At 38.8% G+C, this 16,783-nt stretch overlaps 1 protein-coding gene across 1 annotated transcript in view; it reads right to left on the reverse strand.

Annotated features, from left to right (window-relative positions):
- Nucleotides 1–706: 706 nt before the first annotated feature.
- Nucleotides 707–16,783, reverse strand: part of bmpr2.L (bone morphogenetic protein receptor type II L homeolog) — a 92,678-nt gene continuing 76,601 nt past the window's right edge. The window contains exons 6-13 of the mRNA XM_018236169.2: nt 14,648–14,878; nt 12,345–12,459; nt 10,627–10,787; nt 10,235–10,382; nt 8,118–8,254; nt 6,851–7,023; nt 4,866–6,121; nt 707–2,718 (exon numbers count right to left, since the gene is read on the reverse strand). Of these exons, the coding sequence (XP_018091658.1) occupies nt 2,468–2,718; nt 4,866–6,121; nt 6,851–7,023; nt 8,118–8,254; nt 10,235–10,382; nt 10,627–10,787; nt 12,345–12,459; nt 14,648–14,878 (2,472 nt within the window). The 3' untranslated portion in view covers nt 707–2,467. The remainder of the gene's footprint in view (nt 2,719–4,865; nt 6,122–6,850; nt 7,024–8,117; nt 8,255–10,234; nt 10,383–10,626; nt 10,788–12,344; nt 12,460–14,647; nt 14,879–16,783) is intronic.

A 16,783-nucleotide genomic window follows, 5' to 3' on the forward strand; every position in this document is an offset into this window, starting at 1 on the left:
CTATGTCATTCTTAAACAAAAACCTTGCCATGGAGTATCAATAGAGTTATTGCCACTGATTTTTCTCTTTCCAAATTTCATGCTTCAATATCTCTGTCGAAAATACAAATCAGCCTGGTGAAAGCAAACTTAAAGGGATCCTGTCATCGGAAAACATGTTTTTTTCAAAACGCACCCGTTAATAGTGCTGCTCCAGCAGACTTCTGCACTGAAACCCATTTCTCAAAAGAGCAAACAGATTTTTTTACATTCAATTTTGAAATCTGACATGGGGCTAGACATTTTGTCAATTTCCCAGCTGCCCCTGTTCATGTGACTTGTGCCTGCACTTTAGTAGAGAAATGCTTTCTGGCAGGCTGCTGTTTTGTCTTCTCAATGTAACTGAAGGAGTCTCAGTGGGACATGGGTTTTTACTATTGAGTGTTGTTCTTAGATCTGCCAGGCAGCTGTTATCTTGTGTTAGGGAGCTGTTATCTGGTTACCTTACCATTGTTCTTTTGTTTGGCTGCTGGGGGGGGGGGAAGGGAGGGAGGTAGATATCACTCCAACTTGCAGTACAGCAGTAAAGAGTGATTGTATATCAGAGCACAAGTCACATGACTTGGGGCAGCTGGGAAATTGACAATATGTCTAGCCCCATATCAGATTTAAAAAAAAATAAAAAAAAATCTGTTTGCTCTTTTGAGAAATGGATTTCAGTGCAGAATTCTGCTGGATCAGCACTATTAACTGATTCATTTTGAAAAAAAATTTTTTTCCTATGACAGTATCCCTTTAAGAGTTTACATCCAGCAACTCAACCTTTTAAGGCCAAATAAACATAATGTATTAACCCCTTTTTGTGCCACAGACCTTGAAATCTAGGGGACTGACATGGAAGTACCAAAGTCAATTTACATAGATTCTACGTTATTGAGTTAGATTTAAACTCATGGGGAAAATACATCCGTGACTGTTACACAAAGGGTTAACAGCAGTGATCTTGGATATATTTGCGGTTAAATAGTATGATTGCATACCTTATCGTGTATATAGAACACATTCCTTGATGTATAGGTTGCCATAGCTGATGAATACTCCAAATAGAAAAATAACTAAAGCACCTTATATTTACTGAAACTGTGGGTGCTGCTGTTAATATTTACTAAACTGTGGGTGCTGCTGTTAATGCAGTCTGTGGAAAACTTAGCAGAGGCAGCTTCTCCAAAGGGCTTGCCCATGTAGGCTTTGGACCCACTAAAGTCAGACTGACTGTAATACAAAATGAGATGCAAAAGCCCATGCTGTTGACTGGGCATGTTGGATCACACTTTTGGGACATTTGTATCTGTTATTTTAAGTTGACGTTAATGGATGTCATGTGAGTCTGGTATAGACTAAGATTCAAAATAGTCCCTGGCATGCCAGATACAGAGATGCCCAAACAGACTCCCTCAGGCCCTTCTGAAATTTCCCATACTTTACAATGTGACTGTACCAACCCAAACACTTTCATCCAATTACTACTGCAGATAGTCAGTCCAACTGCAAGTGGACCAAAGTAGAGATGGGTACAGAAGGAATATTTCTGCACAAAATCAAACTGTGCTATACAAGGATGATAAGCCCTGCATTCAAAGTAATTGTGTTTTCCTTTGGAGAGAAATGCTCTAGCCATGTGCTTCATTGGCTGGTATGATTTTAACTCCATTTACATACAGTTTGCAAGCTATGGAGGGAACATATTTGCAGTTCAGGGGTCAAAAACAGAGAATGGAAAAAAGTCAGGGAGGCAGCAATCATAAATGTGACCCGCAGTGCTTTTACCTAAAAGTGCAAAGATATATATATATTTTTATCTACTAAAAGAAAAGGCAGGAATTTTTTTTTCTCTCCTTACACAAGTGCAGCTTCAACACACCAACATTTGAACAGGACACCTGGCAAATAGAATTCCGTTCACAAGATTTTGCTGAAGGTTATCCTGTCTGGCAGTTTCTGGAGCATTTTAGAGACCAAACTGGTCAACAATATCTTTTCATTTCTTGCTTCAAACAAACAAACAAACAAACATCCAATTAGTGTTTTTTTCTGTTTTGCTTATCATTATGACATTACATATACATACACACTCACACAAATAGATGTGTGTGTGTCCGCGAAACTTAACATTTGCTCAGTAATATGTTACAAGGTGCAGAATGGTTCCAAAAATGAATCTGCATTGTAAATGATGAAGGAAAAAAAAACATGGAAGCATAAGCTTTTTTTCTTGTTTACTCTGCATAGCTGAAATCTATGTAACTTCTCTAGGGGTGCCAACAAGGTGCTGGTAGCGATTCCAGAACCACAAGATTTGAAGCAAGTCCTTTACAAAGAATTGATGATACAAACTCTGTTTTCTGCTCATTTGATGATGCAAGAAAATAAAACATCAAGTTTTGGAGGCTTTCAAGCAACCACAGAAAATGTAAATGTATTGAAGCATTTACAAGCAGGTCATCTTGGCTTCTTTAGAAAGCGTAGAGGTGGCAGTACCCCCATCTATAAGGTAAACAGCTGTGCTGGACTTTGAGTGACTGAACGATTCACTGCCTCCGTTATTGTTGACCTCACAGTCTTGGCGTTCGGTTGGAATTGCCCAAGTAGAAGGGCGCCACCGTTTAAGGGAGTATGGTGTCTTCACTCTCTTCTTAATCTTGTCTCCTGAGCTAGATCGACTGTCTGAAAGAGTTTCACCTAAACATAACAAAGAAAAGATAAGTAGCAGCATGTATCACTGAGACTCAATGACATACCATTATGATCATACAAAAATGAAATCCAAATTACACATTACTATGAAATTATTTTTCTTACAACTTCTGTATTTGTAATGTAGGCTGCGCAAATGCTGTCTTGCTTCTACAGAGTCTTGCATTCTCTTTATATTTTCTGTCTCTTTCTGACCTATGACAAATAGCACTTTACAGGAATGTAAAATAACTCACCTGCCAACAGTTTAAAAGAAAAGTGACCTCCACCAAAAAAAATTTTTCATCCATAATGAAACAAAGTAACAAACTGACGAAAGTTTTTAAGTTATTTGTCATTGCAATTTAAATGTATTCCTTTCTGTTCTCTAATTCTGACCCTTAAACAATGTTTCTTAAGAAACATAGTATCATGAACTTGCCTTACATATACAAATAGAGAAATATAACATATTGTTTATATAATATTATTATGCCTTATCTCTCGTTTGTTAGCCACGCTCAACACCTTTTTAATAACTAGAATATTCTAAAATGATGATATATAAACATCCCTATATTAAATCTAACTCATAAATAATATGGAGCACCACATTTCAATGAGACAATTTTGGGTGATTTGCTGCTAACCCCAAAACTAATAGAGCTCATTCATAATGCTGTCATGCAACTGAAGATATGGTGGAAGGCAAGGAGTGCCCTTTACGGAGCTGGATCTTCTGGAAAGCAGTAGGAGTTGTAATACTTTCTCAATATAGTGTGCTATGAAAGCAGGGGTAATAGAAGGGAGTACAGAGGCTTTTACTGTCACCCTTTGTATAGACTTTTGGGAGTACCTGCATTTTTACAGGATTCTTTGTGCTGGAATACTGAAAGTGAAGGCTATTTTATTAAATTAGTATAAATGTAAATATTCTTTGCACATAGTTAGCTATTTTAATTACTATAGTGAATTTAAAGGTATATAAATAGAAGTAAAAACACTAGTTTTGCAGGCTATTGCGCATTGTGTGTTTTCTTCACATTTCAGCCAGAGATGAATCAGCAAATCTATGGGAACTGCATGACACCCTATACTAATGCATTTTTTAAAACCAAGAACTACCAGTACCGGTTGTATCAGGCAGTGCCCAAAGACGTCAAACAGTAAATGGCAGGGTGGTTTTTGGGCATTCTTTACTGGCTAGAATATTCAGCCAGAGAAATGTCCTATGTGTGTTAAAAAAATAAGTGATGTTTCATTATAAATGGAAGTTGTAACGGAGTAACAAAAAAACTGTTCTGAGAAAATATCTATAGGTTTATCTTAAATTATGGTTTTTATCAAATGTCATTGAAACTTGATTTGTTTCAAATAAAAGGTATGAAAATGTGTGCTAGCATGCTTTACCTTTATTTTTTTATATCAGTTTTCTGGGAGTGCTGATTGGCTAGCTTCCCAAAATCACATGCTGGCTCTAAAGACCTTGTTTTTATTCGGTTTATAAAAGTATATAATCTATTTAAAGTTATATAGCACTTGGGAACAGGGAGTAGTAGCTAATTTCTGCCTAAAAAGCATTGTTTCAAAAAGCCCTTGTATTAAAGCCAGGGACTGCAAATATCATCATTTCCACTTCCACCCTTCATGCCCTATATTTGGGAAGAGACATAGCCAAGATGGTGCCACTATCTGTATTCTTTGTTGCTAATACAGAAGCTAAGTAACTTTTGGCTCAGAGAAAATGTATAAAAAAAATATAACATGTTTAAAAAGTTTTTAGAGGGGTCTTGTTAATGAAACATTGGGATATTTGATCAACACTGCCATCTGGTGAAAACCAGTAGTGGTCAAAACTGCCTGGTGAACTTGCCACCAGTTATTCAATATGATGCACCATGCATGATACACAATAGTAGTCACCGGCAGACTATTGCTCAAATAATCTTTTCAAAAACTATTTTTTGACTTCTGATGCTCCCTCTCGTATGCCATAGGTATTAAGGATAATGGCACATATGATTATTCAATCATATAATGTGAAATTACTACAGATACCTAACACTATTCTCAGAGATGTGGTATATAAATAAATGTCTAAGCAAGAAAAAATCAAGGAAGTGAATTTGTGGGCAATGGGGAATGAAACTTACACTGTGTGCTGCAGTTATCCATAATACTGGAGCTGGATAAATCCAGGGAGTTTGGTCTCTGAGCTCTCCTTGTCTGTCGCTGCCTTGTCTCTACAGGAGCACTTTGTGGAGCTGTGTCTTGTAGTACACCTTGGTTGCTATTGTTATTGTTATTGGAGTTCACACGGCTATTTTCTGCAGGGTGTTCCCTCCTATCCACTAGCCGATCTAAGACTGATTCATCCTGGCCAGCCTGTTGCTCCCGCCTTAGCAGAGGCTCATTTTCATCTGGGCTAGAGTTAATATTTAGTCGGTTGTCTTCCCCTCTGAACTGGTTCTGTAGCATCTCCTGTGCCCTGTGGGCCACTGAATTACTGCTTTGCACAGCAGATGTGTTAGGAAACTGGGCTGCGGGACCCTGAGAGTTTACATAGCCTGTCCTACCACCCACTGAGGCAGTGGTCACCGTCACCACGTGTGGTTCTGCAGCAGTCACTGTGTTCATTTTGGCTACTCCGGTCTCAACATGCTTTAAGTTTGATTTGTGCTTGCTACTAAATTTCAGCCTGGATTCTTTGCCAGAGTTTTTAGTGTTTAGTGGGAGGCTGGTAGGTCTTTTGGGAAGATTCTGCTGCTTGGGAAGAGGATACAGTTGTGCAGCATGAACATCCTGGACAATGCAAGCTTGTCCATTTCCTGTTTGATTAAAATCCTGTTGCCCATTGGACTCAACTGCTAGTTTGATAAGTGGATAAAACAGGTTGGAGCTTGTGCTGCTTAAGGGGTCAGGCCCACTAAACTGTTTGAGGGAATGCTCCATAAGATTTTCATCTGAGCTCTCCTTTAGGTTCTTATCTACTTCCTTTGGATCAAGCTTATTGGTCTCTAGGTCTTCCTCTGTCAGATGCAAACACACAGGAGTGGGGCCAGTATTTTGCACACTGTGCATGGTGTCATCTGAGTACTGGCCTTCTGATATGGTGGTCATTCCAGTGCTTGGTGTGAGCCCGGTGGTGTTGGTAGCGGTAGTGTTCGTTGACAAGCTGGTGACGCTGGTTTCAGGACTAGGTAGGCGAGCCTGAGCTTGCTGTCTCTCGTAGTTGATGGAGTTCCGGTTCTTCTCACCAGTTGTAAGGGGGGTGCTAGACATTGAGGTCTCGGATGATATGTTCTTCACAATGCTGTCAGTATTGTGCACAGAATCTTCTATGTAGGATGAAGAGGAGTAATCTGGGTATGGCCCAATTTTTGGGACCCGCCTATTTTGTGACAAGTTACTTTAAAGACATTAAAAAAGGGAAAAAAAACACCTTTAAATTAGAGGAAGTTTTAGTCCAATTAAACATCAACACTATCACTCTAAAATGTGAAAATATAGATTAAAAGGCTAAAGGCACAAAGGGCATATTCTGAATCAGTGTTTTTGTAGTAGGTGTAAAAGCCCCTGAAACTGTGGACAATGATCTCCAACTGTAATGCAAACCATCTAAAAACACCAGTGATGATGTTTCTGGGCCTAAAACATGAATACTATTACATATCTTCTTCATATAAAGGTAATTTTATGAGTACTTCTTTCTTTGAGCTGTCAGCACTTTGTGAAAGATCAAAACTGAGACTACCCCTATGTTACCTATTAAAGTAATGTCTCCTGCAGAGATTTTCTGTTGAGCGACTATTCTCAGGTGGGAAATCACCTGCAATTTAGGCCTATTTAAGCATGTATTATTGGATGAAAATGTGTATGCAGTAAATATTGCTTACTTTATCTTCTTGCCCAAACATGGTAGGGACCATGGTAATGTTTCTGCGTATAGACCAATTTCACTTCTAAACATTGTCTATAACTGACTATATTGGCTAACTAACTATATTAGAAACATTTTTATTTTGCACAGCCTATCTATTTACCCAGTTTTTATTTTTATACCGAACTGTTCCTTTCAGCCCTTTTACTAGAGTGGTTTCAGCTAATCATGGCCATTGGCCCCTTTTCTTATACATACCGCTCATTCTGCACTGTTGTTGATGTAGGGTTGATAGTTGGGCTCACAGATTTATTCCGTTCCCAAATCATCATGAGTTCAGCCATCCTCTCTTCTGCACACTGTGCAGTTAGTCTGGCTTCTGCATCCTGATCCCAGCAATCATCAATTGTCTCTTTCAATGACCTCACAGCCTATGGGAAAATATTCACATTACAGAATTAAAATACAAGATATCAAGTTTGAGAAAACTGCATAGAACGAAATAACACAGGGTTGCATAGTTGCGCGTAACACATCCATTTTGCATAAATGTGCACACTGCTTGACATTGCCATGCTGGGGTCCTAGATTTCATTGTAGACAAAGAACTATCTGCATGGAGTTTTAATGTTCTCCGCTTGCTTGGATGGGTTTCCTCTAGCTTTCAAAACATACAAGCAGGTTAAACATCTTCATAAACTGATATCTATCTAGTGATATCTATGTGATAAAGACCTTACATTGCAAACTCCATTGAGGCATTGGACAAATGTTAATAATGTGTAATCTCTGTTAAGTGTTATGGAATGCCAGTACTATATAAAGAAAGGTACTAGCAATAATATCTTTTAACTGCACTGGGGTTCTTTCCATACTCTACTAAGCTTTCTTGGGAAGTCTTTCTACAATGACCTGGATGCAAGTGCTAGAGGACATAGATGCTCTCTGCACCTCACCAGATTTAAGTGCTGAGTGCAAATTAGGAAGAGGGATGGGTGGAGCTTATATTCCTTACCCAGCCCACCCCTCATGAAGACTGTGTTGCCGGATGCAAAGACCTGTGCTGCAAAAATGCAAGGGTGGGTGCACATGTGTGCTTTGCCCTGATTAGTGAAAAAGATACTATGACAAATGCATTCATTTCAGCTTTGCAAAATACCACAACGTAAATAGATCTGTAAATAGATTTATTCAAATGATTACCCACATATGGTATAGATAGGTACATTTGTACAAAGAGAGTAAGGGAATAATCAAAAAAAGCATTTTTTTTCTCTACATGCCACAAGAAGCTTTGTAATAGGTGATTAAACAAGTACATAAATAGGGTTTGTTTGGTAATAACTACATGGGATCTCTCAAACATAAGAACATTTTCAAAAATTCAAAAAGAGTTGCTCCCTATTTTCTGATAAAGAAAACTAACTTGTACATATAGCCACTAATGACATTGCCCAAATACAATACTTTGATACACAAAATGTAAATAAATAAATCCTAGATTTTTTTTTCTACCCATCCTTACCAGACTGTTCTCTTTCCAGGCTTCAGGGAATTTGGGTCTCTGCTTCTCTCTGGACACCAGTACCTGCATATCTTCAAATGTAGGGTGGTTGCCAGCCTCTGTCTGAAATACCATCTGGTATTCTGGCACAGATTCCCCTACAGACACACACACATATGTCAGCATGTTGTTGCAGAAATAAAAGGAGTTTAATTATCCCAGTAATTCTGTCAGCAAAAATACCCACTGGCCTTACTTCTAAATGAATCTAAAATTGTTCATAGAGACAAACAGGACATAAGAACGGGTGGCACTTTGCATATCATAGATCAGAAATAAACAAAGCATAAACTTCAGAGGTCCAGATGATGCAGAACTACATCATTTTCGCATCAGAATGGGTCGAAGGGGCCACATCACTAGTGCAGAAAGCACAACCGCTCTTTATGCACTAGAAGAGTCAAAATTCTCATGTAAAAAGCGTCATTTCAGCTCTTTAAGTTACCGCCCCTGTTTAAGAGTTTCTCAACTTGCCGCAAAGCAGCAGCGTCCCTGCCATGTATCTCTCTAACATCTCATATGATGGAATGCACTGATGATTCTGCAGCAAATGTAGAGCCAAAATATGTCTTCCTTTACCATATAGATAAATAAGTGCCTTTTGGGCACTAGGTGGCAGTAATGTGATATTCATTACGAGTGTGAATGGATGTTCAAGCACACTGCCAACGTGCATTGACTGCATTGGTGAATACAGTTCCCCACACATGGAACACAGACTACAACAGACTACTACACAGACAGACTACAACACATGGAACACTGTCTGCAATACATGGAACAAATGGAAGCAGTCTGCAACTTTCATATGTTTTTGACACAGGTGTAGAATTTTGCCTGCGTCTACAATGCACACGTAGGCTATTTTCCCAATTATATACCCCATTGCAGTATTGTGTTCATGGTGTGCTCAAACACACAAGCATTGGACACAAAATACAAACCCAAATAAACACACAGTAGGTGTCATTGAATTTTCCCTGGGTACAAGTGCTAGAGCACACCTCTTATTGCTCATCTAACACATACTTGCTGCATTTTCTGTTAGCACTAGATGTAAAATCAAATGTGAAGAGCAGAACGAAGTGCCAGGAGGTACACGTAAGACCTGAAATAGGTCATGCAGTAATGGCAGGGCTCCCATTTTTTGCACTTTGCACATTGCCCAGGAGGTTGCAAATTCCCCGTTGTGTGAACATACTGTACCTTTAATATCATTCCTACAGCTGTCCTAGCAGCAGCTCATTCAGCTTAGCTATAGACTCTTTAAATTGTTACAGTTTCATACATTATTTGCTAACATATACCAACAGAAGCAGCAGCTTCAGCCCTGGTGAGAATGCTCTCCGACTTGAAGCTTTCTGGGATGAGCTCTGATCTCACATTTTGATAAATCTGCCTCTTATTGAATCTAATTCCAATTACAAGTATGTTGTGTCAGTGTATTTTAACTCTTAAAACACTGCAAGAATTAGACATTATTTGTTGTGGCATAAATTACACAAAACAATCTAATGTAACAGTGTTTTGCGGTTTCTGCAATGTGCTCAAACTGCAGAAACAAGGTAACACAGTAAGTTCTAACTTTCATAACAGTAAACCATAACAAAAAAAGGTTAACCTTTGTAATTAATGTAAGCAACAGAAAACCCATGAATACATATCTTTATTTTATTAGATTAGATAAAAAGCAGCACTTTCCCCTTAGCCACTGGTAGCTTAAATTTACAAATGTATGCACCTTGTTCTCTCCCCAGTCCACATTACATTCTAGGTACCTCCATGTAACATACCTCCTTTCATTCGAAGCAAACATAATGCATGTACAGTACTCTGGAGTGCAGGGAATACAATGTGCATTAAGCCCTATGCCTTGTTACTAATAAAACAATATAAAAGAGGATGTTTAAAGGGTTTCCAGTTGCCCTTTAAAGAAATGCATTTGAACTCAATGCACCTAGTCTGTGTAGAAAGCAGACTGCGACAAAACCCTCTTATTTTCGCCAGGCCTACAAAGTCACTTTATTAGATTTATAGCATACAGCAGAGCACCACAATTTTTCCTCCTCCATACTTGCCTGGGAAGAGGTCAGTGCATCTCATAAATATCTCCCAGTAGATAAGCCCCAGAGCGTACATGTCCACTTGCTTCAGTGCAGACTCACAGTCCCTCAGATTAACAGCTCCTTCCAAAACTTCAGGGGCCATATATCGGATCGTGCCAACCTGCAGAGAAAATGTTACTGGATAGTATACATTCCATTACACATTGGCAGATTTTCAAAGAAACATGACCTGGCTTAATGTTAAAAATAGTTATTTTAATGGTTCTACAGATATATACACATATATATATATATACATACATATATATATATATATATATATATATATATATATATATATATATATATATATATATATATATATATATATATGTTTTTGATTTGACACTGTCATATCTCTTTACCTCACTGATGGCGGCATTATCTTCATCACCAGTTCTCACTAGCCTGTTCCCTGTGAGCCGCATTGACAGACCGAAATCGCTGATTACACATGTGCCATCGCTCTTAACTAGCACATTACGGCTGTTAAGGTCTCGGTGAGATATCGCTGGCTTGTACTGATCTGTAACAAAAACAGTCATTTATGAATTACCTAATTAAACTGCATAATAATTCACTCTACCATTTAAAATGTTATTCTTGAACAAACAAATGTATTTTTTTAGCTGTAATATTGGTGTGGAGGCAGCCATCTCAGTGTATTGTGCCTGATTCTGAGCTTTGAGATGGAGTCAGCACTTCAGGATGGAACTGCTTTGAGACAGCTATTGTTTCTCCCCTTCCCACTGTATTACACCACAACATGGGTCATCTTTGCATTGCTAAAGGTGGTAGGCATGGGAATAGCACCCAAGCAGGAAAAAGCAGGTGCTTTGGTGCAATTGTCATGGCTACCATTAGGTTAGGCTAGGGCAAACTTTAGGGGTCTAGCCACATGGGAAGATTCGGGGAGATTAGTCGCCAGGCGACAAATCTCCTCTTTTTCATGGAGACTAATCTCTCCTGCCTTCCCCTGCCTGCCACCAGCTAAAATTTAAATTGCCTGGGGGCAGGCACACGGAACGCTTCATTTTCCGAAGCCGTCCGTAATTGCCTCAAGAGGAAACCTTCGGGCGACTTCGGAAAACTGAGTGCTCCGTGTGCCTGCCCCCAGGCGATTTACATTTTAGTCGGCGGAAGGCAGGAGAAGGCAGATCGGGGAGATTAGTCGCCGCAAAGAAAAGGAGATTTGTCGTCTGGCGACTAATCTCCCCGAATCCGCCTGTGTGGCCAGACCCTAGCAGAGGTGTCAGATAGCTGCTATCTGGTTAGCTACCCATTGTTCTGTTGATAGACTGCAGCTGGGCTGTCGAAGAGGGAAGGGAGGGGGTAAAATCACTCCAACTTGCAGTACAGCAGTAAAGAGTGACAAGTCACATTACTGGGGAAACCTGGGAAACTGACAATATGTCTAGCCCCATGCAAAATTTCAAAATTAAAATTTAAAAAATCTGTTTGCTCTTTTAAAAATGGATTTCAGTGCAGAATATTAACAAGATGCAATTCAGATAGAGGTAATAAAATCAAATATAGGTGTGAAGAGTTTATATTTTTATTTGGAGTTTACATTATTATATGAAGGAGCTTTGACACCCAAGTCAAGGGCGGCAATCTGTATGGAGATGACAAGGAGCTCAACCCATGCTCCCAGTGGCTACCAGGTATCTTTAATAAGCTGCATCCATATTGGTGGCAAGACAATCCTATTGGGTTTATTTAATGTTTAAATGTTTTTAGTAGACTTAAAGGAGAAGAAAATGTGACATAATAGGGAATGCCCAGGAGGACCCCCACCCAGTGATTATAATATCTAACCTGATACCCCTGGCCGGTGATCCTGGTCGCTGAAAACTGAACGGGCCCAGTGATTAGTGATTAGAATCACTGGGGGTGCCTAACATTTGGCACCCCCCCAGTGATTTCACCTTTACTTCTCCTTTAACATATGATATTACAAAGGAACATAAAAATCTATATAAAGCATTTCTTTTTATAAAAGCATGTATTTCTGAACACATGCATGAAGCAACAAATAAACTAGTCCCTGGCAGTTATCAATTAGTTGTACAGATCTTCTTACCTCCCCGCAGTAATTCTGTGTGCATATATGCCAATCCTTTAGTTACAGAATGTGCCAAGCGACAGGAGTTAAGCCAATCATTGCTGTGAACACTTAAATATTTGCACAGAGATCCCTGCAATCACAAGGAAAAATAAAACATATATATATAGGTATATATATCAGGTATGCACTTTACAAGCATATTAAACAAAAGATGTCCATAAATTAAAAATCACTTAAAGGGATGGTTCACCTTTAAGTTAACTTTTAATATGTTATAGAATGGCTAATTCTAAACAACTTTTCAATTGGCTTTGATTTTTTTCTTACTTATAGTTTTTTAATTATTTGCCTTCTTTTTCTAACTTTCAAATGGGGGTTACTGACCCCATCTAAACAACAAAAGCTCTGAAAGTCTACAAAGTTATTGTTATACTCATCTTTCTATTCAGGCCCTCTCCTATTCATATTCCAGTCTCTTGTTCAAATCAGTGCAGACAATATCTAGCCGACTGGTCCCTGACCTCTTTATTACGCAGGTAGCCAGTTGAAAAATTTCCATGTAAGATAATTCTTTGTGATGCCTCTATGGCACTATCACTAAGGGTAAGTAACAGATGGCTTACACCATCTGTGAAATTAAAACCATCACAGAAAGCCCACACCAAAGATAACACGGTGGCATGAGTCATGCTTTATAACAACGTATAAAGTTGAACCAAAAAAATAAATGTCTTTTATGTCCCTTAGAAAAAAAATATATTTTTACTGTACTTACTAATTATGCTCGGCTAGAGGATTGAATTAACTGTTTAAATGTCTAGTGCATGCCAATATAATTAGCCACTGAGAAGGTATTTTTAAAGAAAAGAAACCGGGATGGAAATTGCCCATATCAGACAAAATGTCAACATCAATGTATGAATATTTGTTCTTCATGATTCTTATCTGAATATATTGTAGAGTTGCAACAAAAATTATAATACCCAATCTCAAAATATTCTGCACACAGTGATATCATTATGTATAGAAATTTCTTCAGGATTCTTTACCATGTTAGCATAAAATGCATCTGCTTAAGGATATATGCATGATACTATACTGCATTACTAAGCATGTTGAATTACTACCACTGCACCGAATCTCTTTACTTCACAACTTTCAGTGAAACTTTGCACTGCAAAGCCTGCCTTAAGTCTAAATAGGGCATGTCAATCAATGCAGCAGAATTCTACTAGCATGGAAACTATAAGACCACAAGTTAAAACTGCCATACATAATACTATGCAAAAGTTATTAGTATGTGCATGCTGGCCTGCTGATCCCATCCATTATCCATGTACATGGATATTGGTTGTTTAGGAAATTAGGAATGTTTTGGTACATCAGCAGATGAGGAAGTAAAGAGGAGTCTCCATTTGCACAACGGATTGAGACAGAAGAAAGTTAGACATACCGTTAGCAGACTCTCACATGCTCTGTCTGTTTGGCTGGTGTAAACAGAGTACCGGGTCATCCTGTATATGGCCACTTTATGGCTGTGACCAAATTATCACCATTTAGAGCCTCAACTTGATAGTTCACTAGTGTATTTCCTCATAAAGAAGAAGTACCCCAGGCCTGTGACATTTGTGGCAAACAGGAGCACTGGCCTGGGCTATTGGATACGATACTGTATTATAATTAATCAAAACTAGTCAAGGTGTAGGACCGGTCTGCAGCAGAATCCCTTTTATGTTCCTTCACACTTGATAAAGGGCTTAGCCGAAACATGTAGTGTGTATTTTTCACCTCCTCAATAAAAGCAGCTAAGTGACTGCTTCAATCTCGTCCTACACTTCGACTATTTTTGATTAACTTAGTTTGGCTATTGGCACAGTATACCCAGTGGGACAGGCCAAAAAGACTTTAATTAGTGCGCTACAGTTAAATATATTTATTTGGAAGCTATTATAATTATTGGGTCACTTGGCACTACCAAGCAATTTTTACTTTCCTTGTCCTTTAATGAAATTTGGAAACATGGGTGAGTGCAGAGTATCAATCAGAAAAGGAAAGGAGAAGTGATTAAACAAACTACTCTAATGTTTATAACAAGCTTACAATCTAAATTATATACACTAAAACATATGCACTGATAAAACGCCATGCTAGGGCTTAGATAAATCAATTCCTTTTTGTTTGTGTTTGAAGCTCAATGAGAAGCCATCTAGTTGTTATGAACAACATCCAGCAATCCACAGGGGATTCTGTAAGTTATCATTTTTTAATGACACAACACAATACACTTCAGGCACAGCACTTAATCAAGCAATACTCACATTTGCGTAATACTCCATAACCAATAGGTATTCCAAACGCCCATCCGAGGTTATCCGCTCATCTGCAACAATGAAATGAGCTATGTTATCGTGCTCCAGCAGTGGGGTGCGGTAAATGCTCCTCTCGTTGGTAAAATTTGGCCGGTTGTTGAAGGAGAAGACTTTCACAGCCACAGGACGCTCATCCAGGGACCCTTTATACACTGAGCCATAGCGACCCCTTCCTATTAGCTAGAAACAAAAATGTTCACTATATAATTAAAAACAATCATGAAGGCAGCAGTTACACTTGCAGGAAATTATGAAAAAATTGTAAGCCTTAAAAATATTGCAGAATAAAATAGAAAAAAAAAATAAAATAAAAAAAGCCAAGTCTCATCTGAAAGCATGCTTATATGAGAATAACCTGTATTTTGGCATTATCATGCACTTAGAAATGGGGCAATAATAAATGATTTGGGGTCATTTAAAGCTGCATTTTGTGTGAAGAAAATAAGCAAGGGCACAGCAGCTGCAGCCAATTCTTGTGCCATTAGCTAAAGAGAACCTAACATAATTAGGAAGGGCTTACTCACACAAAGATAAACATATATGAAGCAGTTAAACTCTCAATTACTTTCAACATTACAGACACATGGTCCCTTAAAACCCTCTCTACCATAAATGTAAAGTTACTGTATATAGGCAGGCCTGTTAAGTCAATAACTAAACAATTTTAGCTGCCAATGGGTTTGCCTAGTTTTCTGAGCATATGGAAAACGGTAACATCTTACTCACGGTGGAGCCTCAGCTGCACAAAGTATTACAAACTAGTGCCACAGGCATAAGAAATTTGGCACACTCCACATCACAGGACCAGCATCTGTTTAACATGCCCCTAGAACTCTTGAAAAGCAGCATGGAAGAAGGGCCTGGCATCTTTGCAGTCTTTTCTTATTGCTATTGTATGCTGTTATGTAGTCTCCAACCCCCTAAGTGCTTACATTTTTGGCAATGGTCACATGCTTATTAAAATCTACTCTGCAGTTTGTATCTTGTAAGGCTTAAGGTGGCCATACACAGGCGGATAAAAACTGCTGATTCGGCAGCTTATTGACCTGTGTATGGGGCCAGTGTCGGACTAGGTTGTCGGACAGGGGCCCACCAGAAAACCTTAGACATTGGGCCCATTCGCCAAGCTAATTTTCTTCCATTTCTCATTCAACCTTTTTAATTTCTTAGTACTTTTTCTTTACATGATATACTCTATTTCCATCTATTTGGCCCCATTGTTTCCTCACAGAATTAAGGAATTAACATGAAATTGTTACAAATGTTTAGAAGCAGGAGGGCCCACTGACACCTGGGCCCACCAGGAGTTTTCCTGGTATTCTGGTGGGCCAGTCCAACACTGTATGGGGCCCTCCAAGTACCAATTGTCCAGACTGGGCGGGTTTAAAAATCACATTGGGGCGAGGACTGCATTGTCTTGCTGATGTGATCCTCGTTCTGACGGCATGCATTTACCAATGTTGATCTGATTGCTTGGCCAACCTTTTTTTGTTCTCAACATAGCCCCAGCCAGTCTATTGTGTTCAGTAGAGCTTTAGATAATGTAGATCGGTAGATTACAATGAATGATTGTTCATTGTATAAGAAAATCTGCATGTCGATGACCATCTTAAAGGGGTTGTTCACCTTTCAAACACTTTTCCAGTTGAGTTGTTTTGTTCTCCAGCAATAAAGACTTTTTTCAATTTACTTCCATTTTTTATTTTTTACATTTTTCCGCAAATCTAAATTTAAATTCCCTGTCTCAGGTGTTTGAGTCCGGCAGCTCATTAATTCAGGTGCAGACTCTAAACTGTTACAAATTTGCAACATTTAGTTGATACATTTCTCAGAAGCGTCTCTGGCGTATTTGCAACTATTTTATCAATTCTAACAGGTGCTTCAAATGAAACTCAGGGATTCTGTTCAGCAGGGACAAACATAACAAATGTATCAACTAAATGTATCAATTTAGAACAGTTTAGAGAGTCGGTGACCCCCACCCCAGAGCAGCTTTAGGGTCTGGTCACATGAGCAGATTCATGGGAGATTAGTCACCCCATCGACAAATCTCCTCTTCTTCGGGGCGACTGCCTTCCCCCTGTC

Source organism: Xenopus laevis, chromosome 9_10L (assembly GCF_017654675.1).
Source record: "Xenopus laevis strain J_2021 chromosome 9_10L, Xenopus_laevis_v10.1, whole genome shotgun sequence".
In the NCBI taxonomy this organism is placed as follows: domain Eukaryota; kingdom Metazoa; phylum Chordata; class Amphibia; order Anura; family Pipidae; genus Xenopus; species Xenopus laevis.